Source organism: Cajanus cajan, chromosome 4, assembly GCF_000230855.2.
Source record: "Cajanus cajan strain Asha chromosome 4, NIPB_CcT2T_4, whole genome shotgun sequence".
NCBI lineage: Eukaryota > Viridiplantae > Streptophyta > Magnoliopsida > Fabales > Fabaceae > Cajanus > Cajanus cajan.
This window is the reverse complement of record NC_138520.1, coordinates 48,397,487-48,413,509: the sequence shown is the minus strand read 5'-3', so window position 1 is coordinate 48,413,509 and position 16,023 is coordinate 48,397,487. Positions and strand designations below refer to the sequence as shown.

The window sequence follows — 16,023 nt, the reverse complement described above, 5'->3', positions numbered from 1 at the left end:
ACCAGAGAGTTAAGATTACTCTCTGGTAGCCTTGCGTTGAACACCCAATCTGGGGCTAAGCGCCAGTTGCCCTATTATGCTTCTATCCTTGTTTGTTTGATGAATTTTATTGGTGCAATATGAATCATGTGTTATTTCTCTCTGGTGATCTATGATATGAAATGATGTGAATTTCTTGTGTTATTCAATGTCATCTTTCAATGAATATAATTAATGAGTATATGATGTGATAAAAATTGATATGGTGGAACAACATGATAATATTATATGATAATAAGACATGATAATGTGATATGAGAATGCATAAAGTCTTGATTTACATGCATCATTTGCATAAATGTTTTTAAGAGTACGACATGGAATACACCGTCTGGGAAGGCACCTTTGTGTAAAAGCTTGGGGATTAGTCCTTGGGGATAGCTCGATTTCTAAGTCTCAGTCTCGCCCATTGTGTGCATGGGATGTATCCTGCGCGGCTTAGCTATTCTGACCATACCCTAGTAATATCTCCTTCTAGTGAGAGTGCATAAAAGGTGTGACCTGACATGTACTCCTAGACTACTCTACATGTGTTGCTAGCGACAATGCACCATGTGATGTTTTACTAGCGCCATATGCATGATAATATGTAATTTGTGTCCATTACATGTGCATTTTAATGTTATATGTTAAATTGATTTTTAATATATATATATATATATATATATATATATATATATATATATATATATATATATATATATATATATATGAGGAGGGTTCAAACGACACCGGTGTAACTTTTACTAAGTGTTACACCGCTCAATAACTTTATATTAAATGTGAATTTTGTAAATCCAACCGTTAGATGGAAAGTTCATATCTCTTAGATCATATATGTCAAATTTTGTTACAATTGAACAACAACTTGAAGGTAATCAAAGTGTTCATATTTTAGTATATTTTGAAATGTATATATTACGTCAATTTTGTTTTATGAGAATGAAGTATCAAATTATCTTAGATTAATATAAAATTTGATATATATGATCTAAGAGATATGAACTTTCAATCTAACGGTTGGATTTACAAAATTCACATTTAATATAAAGTTATTGAGTAGTGTAACACTTAGTTAAAGTTACATCGGTGTCGTTTGAACCCTCTTCTATATATATATATATATATATATATATATATATATATATATATATATATATATATATTTATATATATTAAATGCAACTAATTGCAAACAAGACTTTTGCAACGTAAAACCAAAAAATAAAAAATTAAGGTGTGTTTCATTTTCTTTTACATTTTTTTTATTTGACTTAAACTTATTTTTAGTCTTTATAATTTTACAAATATATAATGCTATTCTTCAAAAAATTTATTTCAATTTTGATCCTATAATTTTTAAAATTAAGCAGTTTTTTTTCATTATTAATATGTCATCCAAATTAAATAGAAAATTTTATTTAATATTGAATGAAATATCACTCACAAACATTTATCAACATTTTCTATTTAACATTAAATGACATTATTGATGAACCAACATTACTTAATTTTGAAAACTAAGACCAAATTTATAATAAAATTTTTTGAGAGTCTATAATTACACATATATGAAATTATAAGAATCAAATCGCAAGAAAAAATTAGATTTTTCAAATTATCAGATGGTTCGAATTTCAGTTTGAATTTCCAAGAATCCAATCAAACTGATTCATCAAATTAAATGAATACTATTATTATTATTTTTATTATTATTATTATTATTATTAGGCTTAAATGGGTTTCAAGAACTAAAAACAATGTTTAAAAATTTGAAAATGATGAAAAATAAAGAGATTTTTTTTAGAAGAACTAAAATTAAAACTTGCTCATTTTACATAAAATAAAAATATATTTAAGTTATTATTATTATTAGGGAGAAAAGACACTTTTTGTCTCTTAATTTTTAAAAAAATAAAAATAAAAATAAAAATTAATTGAATAAATAGTCATTGGTAGTCATTTAAAGAACATGAGAGGTTGTTTTATTTTTCTTTCTTAACAATTTGGGATGTAAAGGTCCATTAAAAAATAGATAATAAAAATAGTTACATAACTTTATCTCCTTTATAATAGATATTGATTTTAATACTACTACTTTTCTATGTGATTAACTAATTGTAAATAGTATCACTCATGCATTTTCTATTTAACTTTGAATGACATTATTGATGGAGCAACATTAGTTTTATTTTGGAAACTAAGAGACCTAACAAGGAACTAAATGTTTATTATATATAACTAAAATTTATAGTATATATATATATATATATATATATATATATTATACATTTGAGTATATAAATTATATTTAAAAGTTTCATAAATAAATATTTTAAACATAAATTATATTTTAGATTTATGATAAAGAATTTATATTGTAGAATATTTTTTTATTCATTAATAGTTTATTTTAAAAAATTAAGTTAATTTATAAATAATTATGATAAATAACAAACGAATTAGATAAAAAATTAATAAATTCTTAAAAATTCTTTCGTCAAAAAAAATAATTCTCAAGAGAGCATTTGATACATATTTTTATGTTTGAGAATCATAAATCTTGTGTGTGATTTATGATTCCTAGAAATCATGAAAATTGTTTAGTTGATCATTAATGTTTATGAGAATTTTTAAATGTTATATGAATTCAAAAATTTTTATTGCAACAAATAAAAATAATATAACATTTTTGTTGCATTAGTTTTTTTTTTCTATCCTGAAAAAGTCAATTTTCCACCTCTTCATGAAAATATTTATGTGCAAAATACTATGCAAAAAATATTTCTCGTAAAATAATGATTTTTAATAAGTAAAAACAGAAAACTAAACACCATAAATAATGATTTCTAACAGATCAAACTCCCAATGTCAAATTTTCATAATAATAAAACTTTTCATGTAACAAACTTCTCCTAAAAGTATTTTTCACAAATTAGTGATCATATATAAAAATTAATATACTTTATAAATTGTCTAATATTATTTATTTATTTTATTTTTTTAATAATAAGTTCAATGAAATGATCTAAACCAAACCGAATGCGGTTGGATTTGGTAAAACCAATCAAGGTGCACCTTAGATTTAAGCTCTTGATTTTAAACTCTATTTTCTAAACAAATTCATATCTCTCATCAGCCAATATCTCAACTAAAATCTATTAAATTTTAAAAAATAATTATTTTAAAACAAAAAATAGAATCAAAATGTTATCTTATTTCAAAATAACAATTTTACCCGTATCCAATGGATACTCAATAAAAACTATCTGCATTAGTCAGGTATAAATTTACTTGTTTCTGGAGAATTTATTTGAAATTTGAAATTTAATAAACATTAGTAAGTGTGAGTATTTTTTTGGTACAGTTTTGTTTTTTTTTTTTTGGTAGAGATAAGTGAGTATGAATAGTACAGGACTTGATATCCCGCTTCATTTGTGTTCATATATAAATATTTAATTAAAATATCTCACACATATATATATACCATTAATTAAATGTAAAAATTAAAATATTATATTAAAAAATAATTATACTTAGTGATTAAATTACTCATATTATATAATTACATTTGGATTATTTAATAATATTTTTCAATTTAATTATATCATTGTTATAATTAGTTAATTAGTAAAAAAAGACATTTTGCATTTTATTAGTATTGTAAGATGTGGAAGTTACAAAGCCATTATCTTACTGTTTATTTTTGAAAAATAATAATTTTTATTTAAAATAATTAAGTGAAATTATTGAGTTATTATTTTTTTAAAAAAGAATTATATAATTATCATAATAAATAAAGAATAAGAATGTCTTAAAATTTGTGTATACAAAAATGATGAATTCCCTTTATATATTATTAGTGAGGTCAAAACATTTTATATTTCTATATTTATTTAAAAACATTTAAAAATTATTAATATTTATTGAATTGACTAATATTGTGTAAAGTCTTCAAAACTCAAGATTTTGAATTCAAGTCTTGAGATGAATTAATTTTTAATTAGAAATATTTAAATTTTTAAGGATAGAATAATTTAAAAATTGTGTACAAAATAAGATATTTCTCTTACAATAGGTATAAATTATAGATATTACTTGATAATTTTATACTTAAATAAAATTAAAATAATAAATGAGGCATAAGTGTATAAATATCAATACCAACATTAAGTTAACATAAGTGATATTTGTTTATATTCTTTAAGTAAATTGTTTAGGAATGAGTATAAAATAGATTATATTAAGAGATATTCTTGGCATAAAATTTAGTCACTACTTATTAAGAAAAAAAATCAGTAAATATGAAAATAAGAATTAAAATTAGTATACGTATAAATATGAAAGTGAGTAGTACAAATACTTTCCACAATTGAGAATACAAATACAACATCACCTATTCGCCCCTCGAGATTCTAGCAATGATTATCTCTCTACACCATTATCTTGAGAGAGCAAATCACGTTACATGTGATGTGACGAGGATTAAATTGCGCTGATTTTGCAGAGTTTTATCAATGATATCAAAAACCAAAACTAATTTTTGATTTTTTTTTGGCAATATACATTGGTTTTTTTGTACTGCATTTATGATGTCTTGATGTCAGCATCTGTGTTGCGTGAAAATCGTGAAGACCATTTGACCATTTTGATTTACTCTGTTCTGATTTTGGTTGCATGCCAAACAAAACATGGTCTTCAGAGGTCAATTCGCCTTCGTTGTTGGCGCCACATTTACGTAGCTTGGAACACCATTCTTTGCTACCCCTTAATATTTCTCAGCACTTTTTGCATTCTTTTTCTCGGTCTTTTTCTCCTTTTAACTTACCCATCATCACTTATCACACTGGAGAGGAAAAAGGAACGATCTTGCGTTGTGGGTTGCATGCGTTTGAGAGTTGAGAAAAAAAGAACAAGAAAAGGTGTCGTTTTGTTTTGCATTGCCTTAGTAGTTGTTGTTGTTGTTTGAAATGTATCAGCAGGGGCTTCCTGTGGCCTTCAGGACGCGTAGCTACAAGAAGGAAAGTGTGGTTAGGAGTGATTTGATAACGAGTCGGAAGAGGAAAAGGGTGGATGAACATCATGATGATGACGACGACGTGGTTTTTGTTGAAGTAAAATTAGAAGGTGAAGGGGGTGCAAGTGGGAAAGTTGATTCTGGGCGTGGCGCTTCATCTTCATCACATAGTTCTTTCAAGGGTGAAAGGGTATCTGAATTTTTGGGAGAGAATGTGGAGGAGCCTATTGAAATCGATGACAGTGATGATGATGGAAGTGGTGATGAAGAGGGGTTGAGGCCTTCCGAGAAGAGAGTTGAGGTTAGTGAAGAAGGGGGGAGCCAGGAGAGTAAAGGGTGTTCTGTGTTTGCTGATAAAGTTGAGAACTTTGGTGATCACCGAGGTAGTGGTGGACCTGAAGACCCTATTTTATTGACGGTTGATGGGGATAGTACGAGTGAAGAAGAAGAGGAGGAGGATGAAGAAGATGGCGTGGCAGGAAGTAGTTTAGATGATGATGGGTATGATTTTCTTTTGTCTCAAACGGAGAGTGAGGATGGTGAAACTAGTGATGAAGATTTTCAGGTTGATGATAAGAATGAATACTCGAGCGGTGAGGATAATGATTCTTGGTGTGAGGATCATAGGGGGCGATGCAGGAAGATAGTGAAGGAGCGGGTGAGAAAGTTGGAGAGTGAAGCTGAAAGGAGAGGTGTCTGGAGAAGAAGGAAAGGTGAAAGGAAAGATAATGAACAGGGAGAGGAGTTGGAGGAACAATTTATGGGTGCTGATTGTGCTAGTGCGACCTCTAGTAAATCTGAGATTTCTAAGGATGAAGCAAAGAGAGTAGAAACTGTCAATGCTGGTGCAAAAGTCTTTGGTGATCACTGGGAATTTTCAGGTTGTTCTATGACATCTGAAGCTAAAACAATAGAAGATAAGAAAAGATATAGAGCTCATCATAGTGACCATGCTAATGACTCTGTGAATCTTGACAACGAAGGGAAAGAGCATCGTCACCACAAAGAAACATGCATGAGAAGTGTTTCTGTATTGCCAGAAAGCCAAGGGAAGACAGGGGATTCAGCTAGAGTTGTAATCAAGGATGTCAAGAGGGGAAAGCCACAGCCGCGGGAAGATTGGTTTAATAGCAATGATCGGGAGAAGGTAAGTGTGGTGGATGATGAAATTCGTGACAAATATCATGAAGTCCTAAGGATGCCATCTAGAAGAAAGGTCCAAGGTTTTGAATTCTTTACTGAGTGCTTTTGGGGTAAGCATGATTCAGATAAAGATGGTTCACATGTGTTGGAAGAAAAGGATAGTGATGTTGGTCATGAGGGTCAGAGTCAACCATTAGCTTGTAGTGAGGTAATCCCATTAAATTGGAACTCTACCAAGGAAGAACCGATTGAAAAATCAGAGTCTGAGAAGGAGTTAGAAAAGTTGTGGGATGAATTGGATATGGTGATTCGAGGTGAAGAAATTGGGTCCCAGGTAAATCTCCTTTTACTAGCTGAAAGGCCGAAGAAAAATATATTAATGTTATACAATTTCAGTTATAGTCATTAGAAATTAAGAACAGTTATTTATTATTTTCATATTTTTATGTGCATATGTGAGTAACGTAGGACTTAATTAAGTCTTCTTAGTGCTTAATTAAGTCTGCTTAGTGCTTAATTGAGTCTGCTTGAATACATGCTTAAAAGCTTTTTTAAGAGCTTCTTTATAGGAGTTTTTTTTTTTCAGTAGAAAAACTCTCAAGCTTGTATCCAATAAGACTCTAAGAAGGATACTAGTGGTAGCACGAGATTTTGAATATTTGAGTTGTATTATGAAAAATTTCATGAATAGATAAATATTCAAACAGATTGTTACTTTTATGAGAGAAGAAATCAGTAACTAATTTTTTATGTTATAAACTGCAGGTTGGTAATATAGGGACAAATGAAGCAAGAGAAAATGAAGAAACTTCAGCCTTGCATTGCAAGCATGATTTTATTTTTAACGAGGAAATTGGGATACAGTGCAGATGGTGTGGTTGGGTTGCCACTGAAATCAAATATATCACGCCACCATTTGTAAGTAGAGTTTGAATTCGAAGATGATTTGTAGAAACGTAATTTCCTTAGTTTTGAATGTTAACGAGAGTCTGTCTTTGCCACTCGTAATCATAATTTCTTTTCACTTATGAACTCACTCATAAAAGCTGATATGAATTATTCACTATTGAACAGTGATGCTCACTATTGTTTAGTATTTGAGTTTTTTTCTTATATAAAAATAAAACAGTGATTCACTGCTGCAGGAACCATAGGGATTAAATTAATGTTTTGCTAATTTATGTTTATACTGATTTGATTGTCAAGCTTAATGAAATTCGTTTATTAGGAAGTACTGATGCATGTGTCCTTGTTTATACTGTGAATGGTACAGGTTGATTCTAAAAGATCAGGTAAAAGGGTGTCATCTGGTGGAGTGAACAACACCTCACAATTTCATGGGGATCTGTTTGATGATTCTGGTAAAGACTCTAGGTCAGAGGCAGATTTGTCTCGCAATGATGGCACAGTTTGGGATCTTATTCCTGATATAAAACAAAGCTTGTATCCTCATCAACAAGAAGGTTTTGAGTTTATTTGGACAAATTTGGAAGGAACCACTAACCTTGCCAAGTTGAAGAAGGTTGATGCGAAACGTGAAGGTGGGTGTATTATTTCTCATGCTCCTGGAACGGGAAAGACAAAGTTGACCATGGTGTTTCTTCAGACATATTTGCAAGTGTTTCCAAAGTGTCTACCTGTTATCATTGCTCCTTCCAACATATTGCTTACCTGGGAAGATGAGTTGAGGAAGTGGAATATTGGAATTCCATTCCATAACATGAACAATGCTGTTTTATCAGGAAAAGAACATGGCATTAATGAAATTGACTGGTTTGGCAATCAGAGGCAGAATAAGGATGCCATACGGATGATAAAGTTGTGTTCATGGTACAAAGAGAAGAGCATTCTGTTAATCAGCTATAATTTGTATGAGAAGCTAGCAGGAGGCAAGTCTGAAGTTGATATGGAGAAAGAGAAGAAAAATAGAAAGGAGAAAAAAGAGAAGAAACGTGCAAGGACTAGGGAGAAAATTGAAACTGCAATTGGAAAGATGGGAAAGGTTTTGCGTGAGTATCCTGGTTTGCTAGTTCTTGATGAGGGGCACACGCCTCGGAATCAACAAAGTTGTATTTGGAAGGTTCTTTCCGAAAGTAGATCTCACAAGCGAATACTTCTCTCGGGGACTCCTTTCCAGAACAATTTTGTGGAACTCTACAATATTTTGTGCTTGATGAAACCTTCCTTTCCTGACAGCATACCACAAAAACTCAAGAAGTTTTGCCAGAGTAGACTAAGGCAGGAAAAGAAGTCTTCAAAAGATTTCAGTTGGGAACCTGATTGTTCTGGAAATTCAGCTGATGAGAAAATAAAACAGCTAAAGTTGCTGATGAATCCATTTGTTAATGTTCATAAAGGTAGCATTCTTCAGAAGAACCTTCCTGGGTTGAGAGATTGTGTTCTGGTTTTGAAGCCAGACAGTTTGCAGCAAGAAACTCTAGAGAGCATTGAATGTTCTCAAAATGTACTGAACTTTGAACACAAGTTGGCCTTGGTCTCAGTCCATCCATCCCTTTTCCTTGACTGCTCTCTCTCAAAACAAGAAGAATCTGTTGTGGACAAGGATAAGTTGGAAAATCTTAGATTGAACCCTTATGTAGGGGTCAAAACCAAATTTTTGATAGAGTTTATAAGACTATGTGATGCAGTTAATGAAAAAGTTCTTGTTTTCAGCCAATTCATAGATACCTTAAGCTTAATTAAGGACCAACTTGAGTCAGCCTTTAATTGGTCTGTGGGAACAGAAGTGTTGTATATGTATGGCAAGCTTGACCAAAAGCAAAAACAGTCCCTCATTCATAGCTTCAATGATGCAAATAGCCAAGCAAAGGTGTTGCTTGCTTCTATAAAAGCATCTTCTGAAGGCATTAACTTAATTGGTGCTTCAAGAGTCGTTCTTCTTGATGTTGTTTGGAACCCCTCAGTGGAAAGGCAAGCTATTTGCCGAGCATATAGACTCGGACAAAAGAGGGTTGTTTACACTTACCATCTTCTTGCACAGGGCACCCCTGAGTGCACAAAATATTGTAAACAAGCAGAAAAGAACCGGTTATCTGAACTGGTTTTCTCTAATAGAAATGCTGAAAGTGATAACCTCAAGATTTCTGGAGTAAAGTTTGAGGATAGAGTTCTTGATATTATGGTTCAGCATGAAAAACTCAAGGGTATGTTTGGGGAACGTCTGGTTCAACCATAGGAGAGAGATTTGGAGACTTTGGGTTTGGGTCCAAGATATTTTGATTACAAGAATTTTTAAGTTAAATCTGATTGAATCATACTTTTTGTTTGTCTCACTAAAATGTGAGCAAAACTACGGCAAATGGTTGAATGCGAAAGTTCATTATTGGCTCCATTCTTTGATCATGCGTGTCATAGTTGCACAATCTATTTCTTGAAGCTTTTGTGTGATGTCTGAATTTTATTCTGTTCTCAAATTGGCCTGTATAAACCAGATAACTGTTGGAACAACTCTAGACAGCCAGCACCTTAAATGCATTTGTAAACCCGATTTCTGGATTTTGAACTATGTTTGGCCCAACTTGAATGGTCACACTTTGTTGCTTGTGTAGGTTTAATATGTTTATAGACTTACAAACCGTTTAGATAATACAATTGTTTTTGTAGATGACAACTTTAATTTTAATTTTTTTTTTGAATAGGAAGAATTATAATGACAATATTGAGGAGCAAACTTAAGTCTTCATACATTTATTTTAACTTTTCACTAGGTCAATTCGTGATTCATATGACATATATATTTATTTCAACTTTCTCACTACTAGGTGGACTAGGAATATTCAAATTTTATTGTTATGAACAAATTAGGGAGATAAATTAGGAGTGTTCAAATGTTATTATCCTAAATAAGCCAGAAATATAAAACCTCTTTAATTAAGTATAGGTTAGTCAAATCCAAGTTATGGGATTTATCTTCCTTTATTCTCTCTTTCCTTTTTAGGTATACTAATTCATTACAAGGGATCTGAGTCCCTATGTTGTCTAATTTGAGTCGTTCTACTATGTTGTTATTATTTGAATTAATAAAGCCAATGTTTCAACAAAAGAAAATATTGGTTTTTCCATCCACCTTCCATGTAAGTTGCTTGCATCACGTGGGTTGGGATTTGAGAACATTCAAAGAATTAACCTTGCAAGGTGGAAAAAGGAATTTGAAAGTGTGAAGTCAAGACAGACACAAGAAAAGGAGGTTGAATTGTGTTTACGAAAAATTTAACACTTTTTCTTGAGTAGCGAATTGAACAGACAAATTGAGGGGCACAAACAAAACAAGGAATACAAATAATTTTATATTAATTCATCTCAACTATTGAAAATATGTCTATTTCTTACTATTCCAAAAAAATTACTCAAATAATCTTTTACAAGAAAGCTTACTTAAGATTTATAAATCAATTATTATTTGAACACAACTTTTTCAGGTCTCAAGTTAAAACATACAGTTTAAGCTAAAGGTAAACTAATAAAGTTCATTTTACACAACACATGATAAACAATTAAGTAGAAAGAATATTTTTACAACGAGAGTTGTAAGAATAAAATTAGAGTGTGCATTCTTTAGCTTATGCGTCCAAGCTACTTATATATGTAATATTTGAAGGTGATTATTGCAAATCCCTTAGTTCTTCCTTCTATAATTACTTCATCATCCTTCTTCATACTTCCTTATGAGAAGAATGCACACTCTAATTTTATTCAGAGTGTACATTCTTTTCACTATATGCATCCAAACTACTTAAATATGTAATACTTAAAGGTGATTATTGTAAATTATCTTTTAGTGAAAAAAGTTTACAAATTTTGTAATTTTTTTTTTTTTGCAATTAACATATTTAAGATTTTTAATTAATTTTTTTTATATAATTTGATAATTAAAGTTAACAATAGTTTTATATTTAAGGGTTAAAGTTTAGTATTTAGGATTTATGATTTTATGGTATATGGAGTTTTGGGGTTTAGGATTTTAAGGTCTAGGATTTAGAGTTCAATTTATTGGTTTAATTTTCTGATAATAGAATTATCTTCTAGTAAAAAAGATTTATAAATATCATAATTTTTCTAATTTTTTTTGTAACTAACATATTTAAAATTTTAGATAATTTGAAAAAATTTAAAAATTATATTAGAATTATCTTCTAGTTAAAGTTTTAGGTAATTTTACAAATCTGGTAAATATTCTGATGATTATTTTTAAATCTACCATATTTAAAATTTAATTATCTCATAATTAAATAGCAATCACTCATTTTTCTGGTACTTTATCAAAGTTTTAAGGATTTACTTTATCATGCATTTTTTCTTTGATTAACAATGTTGTTACATATATAGTTAGATGGTTATTAGAGGGAGTCAAGATGGTGAAATATGTTTTTTGATGAGGGAAAAAGTGTAGAAGAAATTTTTTTTATTAAACCAATCCATAAAAACCCAAATTTTATAATTAACATATTTAACTATCAAAATAAACACTTTGCTAAAGTTTAAAAGATTAGGTTTATCATGCATTTTTTTATTTAATTATTATATAGTTAGATGGTTATTGGATGAAGTCGAGATGGAGAAATATGCTTTTCAATAAGGGAAAATAATATAGGAGTTTTTATTTTTTATTTTTTTTATTAAACCAATCAATCCATAAAATATCCAAATAAAAATTTTAAAATAAAGAATCATTAAACTCTATCAAAGAAATTGAGAAAAACATAGAATACCTTAAACTCATTGACCAAATCAAATAAGAAAAAAAAACCATATTATTTTACACTATATGTTAGTAATGAAGCAAAATATAAACGTTAAAACCCATCAAAATCAAACCTATTTGTATAACTGTGTGCTGCATAAAGGAGAAAATACATGAAAAAATGTTAACGTAAGATAAATATGAAGATGAAGATGAAGATGAAAACAAAATGAATAAAAAGATTAAGAATAAACATACCGAGAAAATAAGTAACAAAAAAATAAGAAAAAAAATTATGTCAAGAAGAAATTTCTTCAAGAAACCAGTTGTGTGAGAGAGTGGAGAAAAAAAGTGAAAAATGTATAAGGATTAGAAAATGATTACTTTGAGAATGGTGGTGACTTTAAAGGAAACAATAGGGTTTAGAATTTAGATTAAGGATTTAATTATAAAATAAAATACCCCCTTTTAATATAATTTTAGTTAGAATTCAAAAAAAAAGTATTTTTTATATTAAAAAGATTAAAAAAATTAAACAACAAATTTTAGTGAAAAAACCATAATCTTTACATGTGACATAATATAAATATATATTAAGAGAGAGAGAGGAGTTCAAATGACACTGGTATAACTTTTACTAAGTATTACACCATTCAATAACTTTATATTAAATGTGAATTTTATAAATTCAACTGTTGAATTATAACTTTATATCACTGTATGTTTATATCAAATTTTGTTAAAATTGAACAATAATTTAAAGGTAATTAAAATATTCATATTTTATTATATTTTAAAATATATATATTACGTCAATTTTATTTTGTAAGAATGAAATGTTAAATCATCTTAGATTAATATAAAATTTTGTATATATAATTTAATATATTTTAAAATATATATATTACGTCAATTTTATTTTGTAAGAATGAAATGTTAAATCATCTTAGATTAATATAAAATTTTGTATATATGATTTAAGAGTAAAGAACTTTCAATCTAACAATTGAATTTATAAAATTCACAATTAATATGAAATTATTGAGTGATATAATACTTAATAAAAGTTATATCGATGTCATTTGAATCCTCTTCATATATATATATATATATATATATATATGATAAAAGAAATAATTGTCATGCATTTTTTTTTTTTTTGAAAAGTTGTGTATATTTCAATGTAATTTAGGTTCGTGTCTCCTTGAGTATGAGACTATAAAACACATCCAGTTCAAGTGAGATCGTTTAATCAATGTAATTCATCGTAGTTTGCAAATATATATATATATATATATATATATATATATATATATATATATATATATATATATATATATATATATATATATATTAGATAAAATAAATAATTGTCATGAATTATTTTTTAAAAGTTGAGGTCTATTAATCAATGTAATGTAAGTTCGTGTCTCCTTGAGTACGAGCCTATAGATCAAATCCTATTAAGTAAGATTATTTTTTTCTTCTTTATAAAATAAGATCGTTTAGTTTAATCAATGTAGTGTAAGGTAATTCATCGTAGTTTGTAAAGAAATAAAAGTAAAATATGTATTTAAAAAGATCACCAACTTTATTCAAACTTCATCATGATTACAATTTAAATATATCCAAATCTTCAATGAAATACAATATCATTGTTATTTCAACACTAAACTAAATATAAAACAAATCCCACTTAAACTAAATATTATTAACAAAAAAAAAAAAGAAAAAGAAAACTTAACTTCTCATTATTAGTATCTTCTTATGAACATTTGAATGCTTGTTCACGTTGAAAGTTGGACTCGACGCAGGTCTATACTCTGGCAATAATCTCCCTGACTTGTATCTCATTCCACATGCATTGCACAAAGTGTTTCTCCCCAAAGGACCAACTCTCCATTGAGGTGTTTCTTTCACATTACAATGGCTGCATCTTCTTTTGCTATATGTTCTCTTCTTGCACCTTCTTTTCCTTTTCATAGCATTTCTCTTTGGCGTTATTGAAATTTCAAAATCAACTTTGTAGTCTTCCCATCCATCAGACGTTTCATTTTCTTCCAAGATCTCAGTTCTAGACTTTGCTAACATGTTTTGCAACTCTAATGGAGACCCATGATTAGTTTTTGATGCATCCCTTAAAAATGGTTTCTTTTCATCTTTATTATTTTCTAATTGCTCCATGGTCTCATCCGAAGAGTGGAAAAACATGAAATCGATCGAAATCAAATCCATGTCATCCCAGAAGTTAATCCCTTCCAAACTTTCTAATGAGTCTTGTGGGACACAAAGTGGATATTCTAAGAACTCATAATAGGGACCAGAGTCATTCTTGTCACAGTTGCAAAATTGGTTGTCCATCTCATAGTATTCAATGCATGAATCCTCGTAATTTGGTGAAGTCATAATGAAACAGTGCTCTTAATTAAAGATGAGAGTTTGAAAGACAAGGGACTAACGTAGTGATATGAATATTGGGTTAATTATATTTATAGACAAAAATAAAATAAAATAAAGAGCACCTTGAATAATTTGTGCCTTGATTTGAATAATTTTGTATAAATATGCTTGTTTAGTTACAGTAGATTGTTTAGTTACTCCCAAAATGATAGTTATTTAGATTTTAATTTTAATTTCAAATAAACAATCAGTTTATTATCTATATTATTCAGTTTTTAACTTCGGATAAAAACGTATTTATCCTTATATTATCCAATTTCTAGTTATTTGAGATTTAAATCTTCAGAAACATCTTTACGTGTACTAAACCAATAAAAAGGTGACAAATCATTATTTTAATAAAAATACATTTGTATTATTTATTCTTTTTTGGTACAAAATTTTGTATTATATATTACTATACATTATTCAGTTTTTTAATTTTGGATAAACGTGCATTTTTCCTATTATTTATTAAATTTCTCGTTATTTCAGATTATAATCTTTTCAAACACCTTTACGTGTACTAAACCAATAAAAGAGTGACGAATCATTATTTTAATAAAAACCTTAATTTTGTTTTATGTCTTGCACTATATTATTTAGGTTTTAATGTTGGATAAACATGCAATTTTTTCTTCTTATTTATCCAATTTCCAGGTATTTGAGATTTTAATCTTTTAAAACATCTTTACGTGTACTAAACCAATATAAGAGTGACAAATCATTACTTTAATAGAAACATATTAAATTTGTATTATATGTAATTTTTGTTACAAAAATTTGTATTTCTAGTAGTTTATCTTATGCATTTTACAAGTTAAATGTTAATTATATATAACTAAAATTTATAATAATATATATACAAATAAATACTATATTTAAATATATGTTATTTTAAAAATTATATAAATTAATATTTTTAGATATAAAAATTATGTTTTAAATTTAAGATATTGTAACACAGATTATTTTTTATCATTGATAATTTATTTTAAAATATTAAAAATTAATTAATAAATAAATATAAAAATAAAAAATTAAATTAAATCAAATGAAAAAGTAAAAAAAAAAACTTCCTAAAAATACTCTTACGAAAGATGACTGCTCGCATTTAATATATATTGGTTGAGAGTTTGATTATTTAAAAAATAAATATGATAAACGAAAAATTCAGTTAGTAAATAAAAATAATCCCTAAAAATGCACTTATAGAAGATAGTTATTCACGTTTAATATTTGTGAGTGAATTGTTTTAAAAATATTAAAATTTAATTTATAAATAAATATTGTAACACTAGGTGGGTAAGAGTGTATGTGTAGCAATGTTGGTGGTGGTGGTCAAACTTCCTTTGATGAGCATTCTTCTTTTTCTCTTAGGTCCCCAAGCACAATAGAGGGTGATCCTTGCTGTTGAGAGCTTATGGGGTGTGTGAGACTAGAATTTAAAGAGGATTTTGGTGTGGGTTCAGAGTTCCTGGAGTTCTTCTCTTCCTCTTCCTCATTTCTTCCTCTTGGTGGCTAGGATTTGTGGTAAGGGAAGTTAAGAGTGTTTTGATGAATTAGCTAAGTTGTATGTTGATTGTTTTATTAAATGTTGTCTTTCTGAATGAATTCAAATTGAATGTTTATTGATTTGGATGCGTCTTGGTGCAAGAATGGGAAAAATGGTGAATTTTGACGA

General features: G+C 28.4%; 1 protein-coding gene across 1 annotated transcript; it reads left to right on the top strand.

The window, feature by feature from the left end:
* Positions 1-4,729: 4,729 nt before the first annotated feature.
* On the top strand, positions 4,730-10,186 carry LOC109790640 (SNF2 domain-containing protein CLASSY 4). The gene is made up of 3 exons (XM_083072522.1): positions 4,730-6,533; positions 6,965-7,117; positions 7,473-10,186. The coding sequence occupies exons 1-3, from the start codon at positions 5,010-5,012 to the stop codon at positions 9,393-9,395; spliced, it is 3,600 nt and encodes a 1,199-aa protein (XP_082928648.1). The 5' UTR covers positions 4,730-5,009; the 3' UTR covers positions 9,396-10,186.
* Positions 10,187-16,023: the final 5,837 nt, after the last annotated feature.